This window comes from Chelonia mydas, chromosome 1, assembly GCF_015237465.2.
Source record: "Chelonia mydas isolate rCheMyd1 chromosome 1, rCheMyd1.pri.v2, whole genome shotgun sequence".
NCBI classification, from domain to species: Eukaryota; Metazoa; Chordata; order Testudines; family Cheloniidae; genus Chelonia; species Chelonia mydas.
This window is the reverse complement of record NC_057849.1, coordinates 278,642,902-278,657,648: the sequence shown is the minus strand read 5'-3', so window position 1 is coordinate 278,657,648 and position 14,747 is coordinate 278,642,902. Positions and strand designations below refer to the sequence as shown.

At 36.6% G+C, this 14,747-nt stretch overlaps 1 protein-coding gene across 4 annotated transcripts in view; it reads left to right on the top strand.

Annotated features, from left to right (window-relative positions):
* Positions 1 to 14,747, top strand: part of ZDHHC17 (zinc finger DHHC-type palmitoyltransferase 17) — a 126,583-nt gene that overhangs the window by 100,499 nt on the left and 11,337 nt on the right. For all 4 annotated transcript variants that reach the window (XR_006291207.1, XM_037886158.2, XM_037886127.2 and 1 more), the window contains 4 exons: positions 3,818 to 3,880; positions 9,427 to 9,520; positions 12,328 to 12,411; positions 13,060 to 13,217. Coding sequence is in view for 3 of the 4 variants with exons in the window: in XM_037886158.2 (XP_037742086.1) it covers positions 3,818 to 3,880; positions 9,427 to 9,520; positions 12,328 to 12,411; positions 13,060 to 13,217 (399 nt within the window). In the remaining variant the exon portion in view is untranslated. The remainder of the gene's footprint in view (positions 1 to 3,817; positions 3,881 to 9,426; positions 9,521 to 12,327; positions 12,412 to 13,059; positions 13,218 to 14,747) is intronic.

The following is a 14,747-nucleotide window of genomic DNA, read 5'->3' as shown; positions in this document are numbered from 1 at the left end:
GCCTAAGTAGCTGTTCAGTTGTGATGTAGACGTTTGGGTTCAGGCTGCAGCCCAAGCTCTTAGATTTTCCCACCTTGTAGGGTCCTAGAGCCAGGCTCCAGCCCAACCACAGACATCTACACCCCAATTAAACAGCCCCTTATTTCAAGTCTTAGGATCCTGAGTCAGCTGATAAGGGCCAGCCATCAGCGTCTAATTGCATTGTAGACATACCCTCTGAGTACATTTCCCAGTCCTCAAGAAGAGTCTTGTGTAAGCTTGAAAGCTTGCATCTCTCAGCAACAGAAGCTGGTTGAATAAGATATTACCTCACTCATCTTGTCTCTAATACTAGTCTATCCCACACACCTTCTGGGTGTGGTGTTCTGTCCCATCAAGTGGCACCAAGATCACTTAGAGATGAGTCTAAATGAGTCTGCTGTAGAGGCTCATGCACTAAGCTCCAGGGGTCCCCGGTTTGATCCTGCCCGACGACGGCTGGGGTCTGTCTGCGTTCTAAGTAGGGGCTCGTCCGGATTTCAACTGGGAAGTCTCTGAAGCTCAGGATGCGTTTCCTCACCTAAGGGAAGTATGTAACCCACACACCTCCTGGGTGTGGTGTTCTGTCCCATTTAGTGGCACCGAGACCATTTAGAGAGAGTTCAATGAGTCTGCTCTACAGCTGTAGCTAAAAAGCAGTTGTCTTTTAGTTCATGCTGTAGAGGCTCATGCACTAAGCTCCAGAGGTCCCAGGTTCAATCCCGACGACCGGAGTCTTTCAGTGTTACACTAGCTGTCACTTTAAATGTCATTGCTTAAAGATTTTGCCAATTCTGTTTTAAAAATGAATAAAACTTACAAGTTACTGTAATTTAAATATACTACACCAATAAAGCTAGAGCTTCTACTGACAAAATATTGACTTCTGTTAGAGTTAAGCTTCTTCTTTGGTTCTGATGTTGAGATAGACATCTGTGATTAGCTTTCATTGACATTTGATAGTAATTCATCTTGGCATATAATTTATGACCAGATGCATTTATAATCTTTTACCTTGATCATTTTCTGATACTCAAGCCCGTTACTGTTAGCAGTTCTAACTTGCCCTTTTTTGAAATGAAGTTTTTGAGCAATCAAACCTAGGAATCCCACTCTCCAGCATGCTATGCAACTCTCCGCAAATCACAGCGGAATGACATCAGGCTGCCTGGAATTATATATTTTGTCCATGTGCTGAGTAGTAATCTCTGATGAGGTTGTGATTGGTTAGATTATTTTTGTTTACATGATAGATCAGTTGTTTCTTTAATATCAGTGAATGTGCAGATTCAGGCATACAGAACCGCTTTTCCGTTACTGTACATCCACCAAGTTGGATGCTGGGTTAGTCCAATCTAAGTACCATTCCTTCAGCAGGACTAAATAATTATGGTAAGTAGAATTTTAACACTTTGTCGAGTAGTAAGTAAGCCTCTTTGTGGCCTCAGGTCAGCAAACCACATAAACACAGGAGTCCCACTGAAGTCAATTGGACTGCTCACCTACTTCAAATTAAGCACATGCTTCAGTGCTTTGCTGAATCAGGGTCTAAAAAAATTAGCCAGTTTCCAGTCTTCTTCCATCAGGATTTTGTCATTGTGCTAATGTTATGGATTTTTTGATGCACACACTTTGCAACTAATTCAGCTCTAGAATGGACCATCATAAAAATGACCAGATAAAATATTCTGGGCATTGTAGTAGTTTCCCCACATTGCTTCGTAACTTCCCTTAAAGTGAACCAAAGTCAGGGCACCAAATAATTTGTGCTTCCCCTCCCTGTTGAACAAATAGGCAAGGCAATCCAGCAGACCACGGTAAGTGTATCTGGAAATGCCAGCAACATCATAGTTTCCAGATGTTTTTTCTTTTGACATGCTTGCCCTTTTCAGTGACATATTTCTGCTTCCTAGGGTAATTTGAAGTAGTTCAGGCAACTTCCCACTTTCCAAACTGCATTCAAATTATTATTAGGTGTAGTAGTAGCAATTTATTTACTTTTATTCTGGTAGTGCCCAAAGGCACCAGTCAGGATCTGGCCTGGATTGTCTCACTGAACAAACGTACAGGAAAACAGTCCCCAAAGAATAAAAGGCATGCAGTGTATTGTATAAGCAACAGACCATGTTGAATAGTGCTTTATTCTACAATTACTCCCATTGAATTCAATGGAACTACTTTGGAGGGGTCCCAAACATGCAAGACGGTATCAAAAGCCAGCCCAAAGTGATCACAGTGATGGTAGACATGCCTCCTGTTAGTTCTGTGTATTTTGTTTTTCATCTGTTTGTTTTATTTATATTAGTTTTTTGGAGGAGTCACTTGGAATTGAAGTGTAGCGTAGAGGAAGGGATTGTTAGAGAGAGGAATGAGTAAGGGGAGAAGGAAACTGCTGCTGCTTCCCGTTTGGAGGAGGGAGGAGAGGCTACTGGTCCTAGTGCCACAGTTAGTTCCTCTGATTTCTGCAGAGAGGACTATAAGGTCCTGGTTTTTCCCTGAACCCTTGACTGTAGCTTTTACTGGCTGCTTTGGAGAAGGAGCCCCAGGGTCTAGTGTATTTCCATATTCACCCCCTGCCAGTTCCTCCATGTAGTGTCTTGGAAGAATTGAAAAGGCATTTGGGGATCTTCGATTGAGGTATCCCCCTTGGTGGCCATCATCTAAACAAGAAGGTTTACCTTTACTTTCTAGCATACCAACTTCATTTGGCTTGTTCCACTGACAGAATAGTCATAAGTACCTTCTGCTCCTTTTCTAATCGAGAGAGGTGAGGAAGGAGTTAAAATCATATGGATCCAAAGACACCAACGTGGCAGGGCACTTAAAACCCAGAACCATGGTTAAAATATATTTTGTGTACTATGGCTGAAGGTACACATTAGACAAGCGTATTGGTCTTTAATTTTATTCCTTAACTATTCATGCTAATCAGAGTGAATTCTTCCCGGGCCAAGAAAAGTAGCTTTGGCAAAAGACATTTTCAGGACAATTCCTGTGAATATACATTTTCCAGACACTGCAGACTTTATATAAAAGCCTCTTGTGGCACAATCTTCAGCTGCTGAAATATAAAGTTTGTTGGAAATGTAGACTATTTTCATTTCCTAGAGTAATAAGTCACCACTATTCCAATAACAAAATAGATACTGGAAAGACATATAAAATGAAAGGATCTAATTTAATGTAAGGAAACTGGGATCTTGTAACTGAAATCCACCATTGTATATCACTTGAGCCATAAGCGTAGCATGATGCATAGTGGGTTGGAGGTTTGGCTTTTATTACTACTTTTGTGGTTACGAGAAGAACATTCTATGGAGTAGGTAATTGCAGCTTTGAGACTTTGGACTGTATACCACTGAATTTAAATGTCTCCTTCTTGACTGATGGGTCCTGACTGGAAGGTAATCTCTGAGGATTTATCAAAATGCAAAATAGTTTGTTTAAATGTTTGATTTTAAAATCAATTTAGTTAAACCTGTGTGCTAAATTCTGTGTGGATGTTCTAAGTCAGTCTAAACCTGCTTTATATCTATTTAGCTTAAGTCAACTAAGAATAGGTTTCAGGTAAACTAAATAAGCCACTTTTAATTGGAAATAAATGTCTACATAGAGTTTTGCTCCAGTTTAAATAGGTTTAAAATTTATTTAAATTAAATATTCCGTGTGTAGGCAAAGCCTGAGATAGTCTGAGCATACAGGCCTGAATATCAGCTACAGAAATAATTTAACATGGGAAATTTAATGGGTATGTGTTTAAAAGTTTAAATACTAATTTTATTTCTTGTTTCTTCTGAAGACAATAGTTGAACTTGCAGAGACAGGAAGTCTGGACCTCAGTATATTCTGCAGTACCTGTTTGGTAGTATACTTTTTATTTTTATTTATTTATTTTTGTTTCCACTTAATTGACATGTAAATATCAGTGTTGGGGGTGGGAGGTTGTGTGCGGTGAGCAAACTGGATATTTATATAGTAAATGAGACACCACCACCCCTTTTCTCCACGTTATTTCAGAGATCGATGTTATTTAAAAAAACTTACATCAAAATAGTGTTTTCCAAAAAGCTCAAGTGGGTCTGTTCGTAAGAATTATGGTAATGTCAGGGGGGAGATAATTTTGACTTTATGCAGAGAATTTGTTAATCTTAACACAATGCTAGAATCTAAGTGTCTTTACCCAGTAAAAAATTATTTGCTGGGCATGCTACATATTATGAAGATTGTGGGGGTGAAATTCTGCTCTCTGTGCAACCAGTCTGAAGTAAATGGGATTGTACTGATTGATATAAATGAGAGCAAAATTTAGCCCAATATTTGATCTCATTGACTCACATCTAACTTGCTTGTTTAGTTTGTATATAGGTTGGCTCATTTTTCCTTCTTCAAATTGATACTGTTTCCACCTTTTAGTCTTTTGCTTCCTAAATTCACTGACTTGTGAAATTTCAGTAAAACTAACGAAATTAAATGCTGTTGATAAATGTTGTAGTTAAATAGTTTCTTCAGTATCCTGATTGCCTTGAGCTGAAACATTTATCCACAGAATTTAGTTTAATAGTTTTTTCGCTTCTGCAAGTTGATTAATAATACCCAATTATTGGGTTGCAGTCAAGAACTCTCATCTCATTTTTTCTTGTGTTTAGCTAATGCACTGATGAGAGAGCTTTGACCATCAGTTCACGCTACTGACCAATGTATTTTGTACTTCCAGGCATGCTTGCCGATGACTTTCTAAGCATTATTGTTTTCTTAATACCTGTACACTTTTAAACGCTTTTGTGTTTTGATAATTATTTGGAAGAGCATACTTTTTAATCAATAATATTAAAGGAGTGCTTTGATTAGCAGTTTCCATATGGCATACAATCATTTATGGAGTCATTCAGTATGAGGAACCATTTTTCTTTAGATAATTGTCTGACAGTAAAAAAGATGACAACTTTAAATTATGCCTTTGTATAATGTAAAGTTGTTTTTCTCATTAATGAGGTATTAGCTATTTCTATAGATAAAATGATAGTTTCTATAGCAGCAGGTAAAATCAAGGAACAGCATGGGGTAAAAATTGTGATGGAGAACACCCTATGGATTGAGTTTTGCTAACTTTGACACAGTCCTGCAACTGATAGCGTGTAAATAGATAGCTGCATCCATGCAGAGCCTGCTGGAAGTCAGTTAGCCTCCATGCAGGCTCAAAAGTATATTCCCCCCATGCTCTTAGTTGGAGGATCAAGGTCTTTGTTTTAACTTCGTGTTTATTAGGGGACAAAATTTGCGCTAAATCTTGTATCTTTGTGAAAAGAAAAGGAGTACTTGTGGCACCTTAGAGACTAACCAGTTTAACTTTGAAGGATATCTAAACCAAACCAGACTAAATGTAATTGCTTCAGTTTTGGAAAACTAATGAACCATTCCTAGCTCTTCACATTTCTAGGACTTTCAGATTGTTAGGCTAACTAGAAAGGACAGAGGGTTAAAGGAAATATGTGTGTTACATTTTTTATTAAAAAGAGAATTGGATAACTAATGTTATACAGTTTTTAAATGCGCTATTCAAGCGTGTTTTTTAAAGTTTCTAGTAACTCAATAATATTTTACATTGATGTGTCCATTTTTTTTCTGGTGTTGGACTTTACAACATTCTATCTGGCATTGCCATAACTAAAATAATCTCCTTTAGAGCGTGAAAATAGTTTCTTTCCAAAGTAAGTTGGACTTTTAAAATTTGGCTATAATCTTAAAAAGAAAAAATACTTATTTTCACACCCCTCCTCAAAACATTTTAAAATGGAAATCAGCTTCAAGAAAACAAGGGCAGCTATCCAGTTCCACAAGAAAACATAATATGCACATTCCTTTTAAAGTGTGATTAGCAAATATAAAAGACTATAAAGTCTACTAATAGTACATATTCATGCTTTGCATGAGATGGAATACTAATAACAAAATGCCAACTTTTTAAAAAATTGTCAAATCTTCTTAAATATGCACACATACAGTACGGTTTTATTCATCCAAATGGCCAAGCATTGGCCTTTTGCTGCTATTAAGAGAAATCACTTAACTAATAATCTTAACCCCATTTTAATAGTAGTGGTTCTGTCTGAGCTGCAGAACACATCTTGTTACCTAAAGTTCCATGCAGTTGGGAGTAGGAGCTATCTGCCATATAACAAAAGGCCTGCTGCCTTCCTAGTGCCAACAGAAGAGACAGCTGCATAATATCCTTTGTAGCGGTCTGTTATGTGGCATTGGCATGGAAAAAGCAAATCAAGATCAAAGAACATGCAAAATTGTATTGTTGGTATTGGAAATTATTTTCTTAATAAGTTTATTAAGGTTTACCACGACTCAGTTTCCACACAAGCATTCCTTCATTAATTCAATGGCCACTTAGTGATAATTACACCCAATGTACGAGCATAAGCATATACTCTTGTATTATGTACCCAACAGCAATACACTTATAAATACTGGCCAAAATACTCTCAACAAGATCAGGCCTGGGAGGGACCTTCCCATCATGGGGTGACTCCAGAGGAATACGGAAATGCACTGACAAAGTACCCCGAGAAAACCTTACTTTTTTAATACACTATAACAAACAGGTGATGTCATTGTTTGTTGTCAGACCTTACTAACTCCAGATGAAGCAGCTAAGTTTGAACCTTGTCCTCTGCCCCAGTCAAGACAAGATTAATGACTGGGCCTCTTTCTTCAAGGTTTGCATCTTATCTCATTTGGCTGTATTTCTCTTTGACTACCAAACTACACATTTCTTTATACTAAACTAAACAAACCAATTATTTACAATGCCTGGTGCCCAATTAACTATATTTTCTTTATTTCTGTTACCTCAACCCAAACCTTAAATGAGATAACGCTGGTATTTTTAAGGGTCACTACAAGATTAACACAAATAACTTGTGTTTTCTCATGATCTCATCCTTTTACATGCTTTAGTCCTACCACTCATGCTAAAAATCCAAACTCAGTTTGAAACCATAGCCTGCTTAAGCCTAATGTGGGCCTATGTTACTACAGTTGGCAACCTTTTCAAAGTTGGCTGCCTTAATCTTGGGCATCAGAATCCATATTTAGGCAGATGATACAAAAACTGGGGGAGCTATAAATAATGAAAAGCAATCTGGATCGCTTGGTATTCTGGGTGTGAACAAACTATGTATTTTAATACAGCTAAATGGAAACACATAGGAGCAAAGAATGTAGGCCATACTTACAGGATGAGGGAGACTATCCTGAGAAGCAGTGACTCTGAAAAAGATATGGGGGATGTGGTAGATAATCATCTGAATGTGCGCTTCCAGCATGTTGCTGCTGTTAAAGGAGACGGGAATCTCGAGTAGGAGTAGAGAGGTTCTTTTACCTCTGTATTTGGCACTTGTGCGACCCCTGCTGGAATACTGTGTTCAGTTTTGGTGCCCACAAGTTAAGAAGGATGTTGATAAATTGGAGAGGGTTGAGAGAAGAGCCACAAGAGTGGGGAAGTTCTATGGCCAGTGTTGTACAGGAAGTCAGACTAGCTGATGACAGTGTCCCCTTCTGGCCTTTATACAGGACACATCTTGTGAGAAGCTGCAAAGTTTTGACAAATAAAAATAACGTTTTATAAAAGGTTTATTGAAATAAACCACTGTGATTGGTTATTGCATCCTTACAGCAACTTCAAGCTATGTAGCAAAACTGTTATATTTTGAACAAGCATTCAGTTTCTCCCAAGTATCCTGGTTGAAGAAGTTTTGTGTTATAAAAAAGAAAAGTATGTGGAGAAGTTTATGTACCTTTGTATTCTGTGATTTTTTTGGGGGTGGGGAAAGGGGAGAATTATGAATATTTGCAGTAAACATTTCAGTTTGACTCAGAATTGCCATTGCTGGTTTAACAAAAAGTTTAGGCCTTTTTCTACAGGATCATGAGAATTGTAATGGTTTTTTAAAAATTTTAATACTTTCAGAGGTTTTGTGAAACTGAAGTACTTTGATTTTTCTGATGTAATGTAACATGATGTACTTACGTACATACATGTATGTGTGTCTACATACAGTTTAGTCACATGGGGCTTTGTCTTTTGTTGATCCGTATAGGCAACATCACAAAATCATAATTAGTTATTGTGAAAGCTTCTTGAACTGTTGTGTTATACTCCCTTCTACCATACAAAGGAAAACCCCTCTGGGTATATGCATTGCAGATTAGTTGTTTCAGGATCTATGTACAATAAAATCTATTTGGGAAAGGCTCTTAAGAGATAAGTAAGCTTCACAAAGCCTTTCAAAACTATTATTTTATTTTAAAATGGGCTAGAACAAACTTTGGGTTAAATGACACGTTGAGCCTGAAAAAGAAGTATCTTTTGCTTTGTGTCAAAACTGTCTAGATATTTTCCAGGTTAACTGGAAAGTTTCTCTAAATCCTGAAGTGTGTTAACATTTTCTAATTGTCTGTGGATTAGTTGCTTAGACTTGCAAGTTATGTTTACATTTTGAAACAAACTATTTAAAAATAATTTCTTCTTGCACTTACCTACTGAGACCTGAAGTATGCATTTTGTTTCCCATGGAAGAATTAATGACATGACAAACAGCTATTGGAAATACTTTTTCTATAATGTTTATGGTGTCATTAATTTTTGTATAATAAACATAGAACTTTAAACTCAGATTTAAAGGGATAAGTAATTAAGTTGTTTTTTAAATATTTAGTTTTAAAGTTTAAATGTATTTTAATGTCAAGGTTTGTTCGTGTATTTTGTTCTTGATTTTTCATCATAACCATGTTATATTTAATTTACAAAATATACTCAGTTTGGGAGTGGTTTTCAAAATTGTCCAAGTGAACATTGGAGCAAAAGTCCCATTGGAAGTTCTCTTTAAATTCATATTCTTGTCTTTGGTAAATAGGCTTCATTAACAGCATTCTGTTTACATTAGGGTTCATTTATGAATAATGCCCAAAGAATCATCTCAATCATAATGTAATACTCTGTCAATATAAAATAGCTGAAATGAAACAAATCTGCACCCAAAACTCAGATACCTAGAGGATTTAGAGGGCTTGGGGTGGATGGAAAGAGAAATAAATATTTGATACTTTTTATGATATGACATTTTTATTTAAGGGAAAAGATTTTAAATAGATTTTTATACCATGCATATTATAGCTGACGTATGATGAAATTTTAAGACACTAATTGTTTAATGGAATCTGAATTACCCATTAGGCTTTTAAATTCCTGTTGACCTTGATCTAAGGGATTAACAGCAGCAAAGTATTTTAACGTGCATTAAAATTCATTTTTTTCTACCAGTATAAATGTCAGACTTTTACTTTCACTTTGCTGTAAAGCTTTTTGTAATTATATGTCCATAAATATCTGTCAAACAGATACGGAAGCCAGTGAGGTCTAAACATTGTGGCGTGTGCAATCGATGTATAGCAAAGTTTGACCACCACTGCCCATGGGTGGGTAACTGTGTAGGTAAGTGATTGCTCAAACATGGAATCTTAACAAATAGAGAGGGGAAAAATACAGTTAGGTCAGTTTGTCCACCTCTTTCTCAGTGCAGGATCGTTCTCTACAGTATATTCCTCTGTACATTGTAAATTCTTGTTTTAAATGACCACAGTAACATGGTTTCTGACAACTTCCTGGGAAAGACTATTCTAGGTCTTCAGTTTCACCAAAAGTATCTTGATGTTCAGCCTAAATTTTCTTTCTTTCTGATTCGTTGCATTATTCACAGTTCTCCTCTCTGTTACCAATCCACGCATAAGTACTTCTAGCTTTGTTTCAAAGGGCTTATCTATATGGAGCAGAAATGTGCACTGGAGGGGTGTGCACTAATTGACCCATGGTGTTCCTGCTGACATGAACTAAAATGTTTGCATCACCAGGCTTTACACAGGCCAGTTCACATACGACACGTAAGCGTGCTTTAGAAAGCAAACCCCTCTGGTGCACATTTCTGCTCTGTGTAGACAAATCCTAAGTAAATTGCTTTCATCCCTATTAATTTTTAAACATTTTATTTCAGCTATAATTATAACACCACATAAACAGTATGTAAGTATGTTTTTGTCAAATATGAACTCTAAAGCAAATCGTTAATCACATTTTCAGTTACTTATCAATACAGCAGCTTTTTCATTTGCTACAAAAACAAGAGTGCATATACTGACTGCAGTGGTGACTATTCTCTTTAATATATATATGAGGTGAAGCGTGGAGTACTAGGAAATTAAAGTCTGGGTAACAGGGAAACTCACAAACAAGTATTTTCCATTAGGGAACTGTAGTCAAGTGCTCAATTAATTCTTGCTATGTGTCAGTAGATTCAAAATGGCTTCCCATCTAGGTGGATTTTCTACTCCTGGGGAATTTCTGCACAAAAAAAAAATAAAAATTCTGTGCACAATATTTTAAAATTCTGCACAATTCTGAATAGTTCATTTGTCAAAATAACACGGTATAATCATGCCAGTTTCAGTTATTTTGGTAAATTATTTCAAAATACCTGTCAGCAAGGAAGTCTGAAATAATACAGACAACAAAAAAGATTCAGGAAATGGTTTTTTTTACAAATAGATTCCTTACTGGGCATATTAATACAGAACTTTGCGTAATAATTCATTTAAACTACAATACAGAACTGTATTTCCTGCACCCCTCAGAAGCAGTACAAAGGCTTGGGGGAGTCAGGGGAGCTGAGGGAGAGGGAAGTAATTGCTGGGAAGGATCCTGGCAGTGAACCTGGAGGGTTGTTGGGTGTGGGTCAGAGTATAGAACAATTCTTTTGACTCTCATTCAGTCAGGCACATCTGCCCCCGTACCTCTACCCCATCCCCATCCCCATGTTTCCCTGCACCACCCTGTCCCCATGTGGCCCTGAAACTGTTCCCTGTAAGCTGCGCACTTGGGTGGCTGCGCAGGAGAGATTAAAGTGCCTCCCAGCTGATTAGCAGAGTGTGCACAACCAGCAGCATGTGTTCAGGCGCCCCTCCTCTCTCTCTCTCTCACATACACACAACACACACACACAGTCTCTGTGTCTCTCACACTCACCTTCTAACACATACTTGAGGTACTTCCAACATCATTTCTCATATATTCTTTGCTTATAAAAGCAACATTACAACATGTTTACAGATGAAGGAAGCTGTTTATTTTGGAGGAAGGAAGTGCCTTGTGTGCTTGTTCTAATTTGTATGTTTGGTTTTCTGCTTCTGCTTATTTATTTGTTCATTTCACTTTTTAAAAGCACTTGATTATTTTTTGCCTCTGGAGGAAGCTCTTGGTTTAATCAGCAAAATATTTGACATAAATGACCAATTAAGTGCTCTGCTTCTTGGATACAGAGGGACACAACTTTTGTAGCCTATTATCATCTGCAGTGTCTGTGTGGTTAGTGCACATCCTTGGGTCATTGGAGTGCTGTACTAGTGAATGTATTCTACAAATTGAGGGAAAGTTGAGAAGTTCCGAATAGTGTATATATACAAATAAACGTATCACAATATTAGAAATGCATCTATCAGGTATATTAACACATGTAAAAGTGGTTTCATTTTGAGCAAATGCTGTTATGGTACGGGTCATTCACTCAATTTTAAATTCAATTACAAGTAGAATTTTTTTTTAAATTTCATTCATTAATGTAACCAGTTTTTTTAACAACTTGTTTTACCTAAATTGTTGTCTATCCATCTTTTGTATGTTTTCTTTTCAGTTGGCTGTCAAGCAGTTTAATGTCAACTTTTCCTATACCTTTAATTGTCAAAAGAGGATGTGGATTTTTGTCCAGATTTCTATTTTCTGTCCATCTTATTAAAAATACCTGCCCTCTACTGGAAGAAACAAAAGTAATTCAGTATTTTTGAGACATACCAAAACAGTTTTTGAGCTCTTCCTGGCTCTGCAACAGCTATTAACTAACCAGTTCCTAAAGCTGTGTTGATATCAATAAAGCAGATTGTAAATTACACAAGCGTGTGTGAATTTCAGCTGCAGTATGGTAGGAGCACAGAAAAATAAAACAATGTTTGGCCCTACTGAAAGGGCAAAGTTGTAAGGGAGAAAAACACCTATTTTCAAGCTTCTAAGAAGTCATATAGATTTTACAGACTAATGTAATGTTTCCGGAGAGTAATGTTTCCATATAAAGTAATTAGCAGTGTTGTCTTAAAATAATTTAAATTGAATTCACATGTACATCAGCCATTAAGCGTATTACTGACCTTTTCTCAAAGTGGAAGAAATTAATTCCTGTTGTTTGTGTTCATCTTTAGGGGCAGGGAACCATCGCTATTTTATGGGCTATCTGTTCTTTTTGCTTTTTATGATCTGTTGGATGATTTATGGCTGTATCTCTTGTGAGTAAATTTTTTCTTAATTGTTTTTAAGTACAATATTTCATTTAGTTCCTCGTATGAGTGTTTGCACTATCAGAGTTATACTTTGATACCATTTTTGTATTGGGATCATAGAATCATAGAATATCAGGGTTGGAAGGAACCTCAGGAGGTCATCTAGTCCAACCCCCTGCTCAAAGCAGGACCAATCCCCAAATGAATCATCCCAGCCAGGGCTTTGTCAAGCCTGACCTTAAAAACCTCTAAGGAAGGAGATTCCACCACCTCCCTAGGTAACCCATTCCAGTTACCTCCAGGAATTGAGGTATGCTTTAGTAACTGCCCAGTTTAGGTGTTCTAGAAGAGAAGAATATCTAGTTATTATAGAAAAAATATCTAATTAAGAATTCTATGTAGTCCTTGTTACTATTATTCCATGCCCTTCATTAACTTACTATCATCTCTGTGAATTTAAATTACAGTTGCTTAGAAAAGGAGGGAGAAATTGGGAAGATTTTTGCAAATTATTTCCATATTTCATTTTAAAAATTGCGTTTTGTCAGTTTTCTGATCAGTTCAAATTTAAATAGTACATTGATACATAGAAAAAATGTGTGATCTGAGGATTTTATATGATTTTTAAATCTATAATTTTTTTTCTTCTTCCAGACTGGGGAATCCACTGTGAGACTACTTACACAAAGGATGGATTGTGGACATATATTACACAAATTGCCACCTGTTCACCTTGGATGTTTTGGATGTTTCTAAATAGTGTGTTTCATTTCATGTGGGTGGCTGTGTTACTCATGTGTCAGATGTATCAGGTATGAAAAGGCACTTTATTTGTTACTTATTATAGTCAACCCTGAATATTAAAAGTAAATTTGCATTCCCATTACATCAAATATTCCTTTTCAGTTTACTTAACATTGTTATAAAACAAGGTTCAGTGATCACAGAAACAAGGTTTGCAGAGGGAATAGAAAGCTGATTGTGTTGTCAGTCATAGGGGTTGCATCATTTAGGATAGGGAGGGGATCTAGGGTTACCAAGCAAAAGGGGGATTGTTTTATTGGAATTTGAAAGAGTGTGAAGTTCTTTGTATACCTGTCCAAATGATCATTTTAGTAAGAGTGAAAGGGATCAGAAGTCTCTATTCAGTAGCTCCCTTGACAGCCATACAAGTGAAGATAGTTTAAATAGGACAGTCATTGAATTAAATTAGAAGGCTTTCTTCAATCACTTTTAGCTGACATTTTCTTGGTTTGAAACCTTGGATAATTTTTTTCAAAAGTGCCTAAGTCACATTTTTAAGAGCAATTCAGGCACTTAGGCTCCTAAGTCCCATTGACTTTCAATGAGACTTAGCCTCCTAAGTCATTTTTCAAAATGGGACTTAGGCTCCTCAGTCACTTAAGTGCTTTTGAAAACTGTACCCTTATTTCATATTACATGGTAAAGCCTGTTGCAAATTATTAGTGCTTCTAAATGGCACTCAAAGAGATTTAAATGCTGATACTCTTTCACCTATCACCTTCATGACGCTCCTAGCTTTTAGTGGGGCAGTCGTCAGGAACTTGAGACTGCTTGGCTTGTCTACATGGCACGGCACAGTTCTCTAGAGGGGTGTGATTTATAAAGCACTCTAACATGTTGTGGTCTAATTGCCTCAGATAGACCCTGCTGGCATGCTCTAAAAAGTATCTAATTTGCATCTGCATAGTCTTGTTTCAAAAATTCAGTGCAATGGTTTATATGTCAACAGTAACTGTTCATTGTTAATGATTTTATCAGAAGCTTCCAGCTAAACTGACTCCCACCGGGGTCCAACTTACCAAACTTCCAGCTTTTTCCTCTTACAACATTTTCCATGTAGTTCTTGTCATAAAAAAAACTAGGACTGTCAAGCGATTAAAAAAATTAATTGCGCTGTTAAACAATAATAAAATACCACTTATTTAAATATTTTTGTATGTTTTCTACATTTTCAAATATATTGATTTCAAATACAACACAGAATACAAAGTGTACAGTGCTCACTTTATATTTATTTTTAAAACAAATATTTGCACTGTAAAAAACAAAATAAATTCACCTAATACAAGTACTGTAGTACAATCTCTTTATCATGAAAGTTGAACTTACAAATGTAGAATTATGTGCAAAAAAACCCCCTGCATTCAAAAATAAAAAAATGTAAAATTTTTGAGCCTACAAGTCCACTCAGTCCTGCTTCTTATTCAGCCAATCGCTCAGACAAACAAGTTTGGTTACAATTTGCAGGAGATAATGCTGCTGGCTTCTTGTTCACAATGTCACCTGAAAGTGAGAACAGGCATTCGCATGGCATTGTT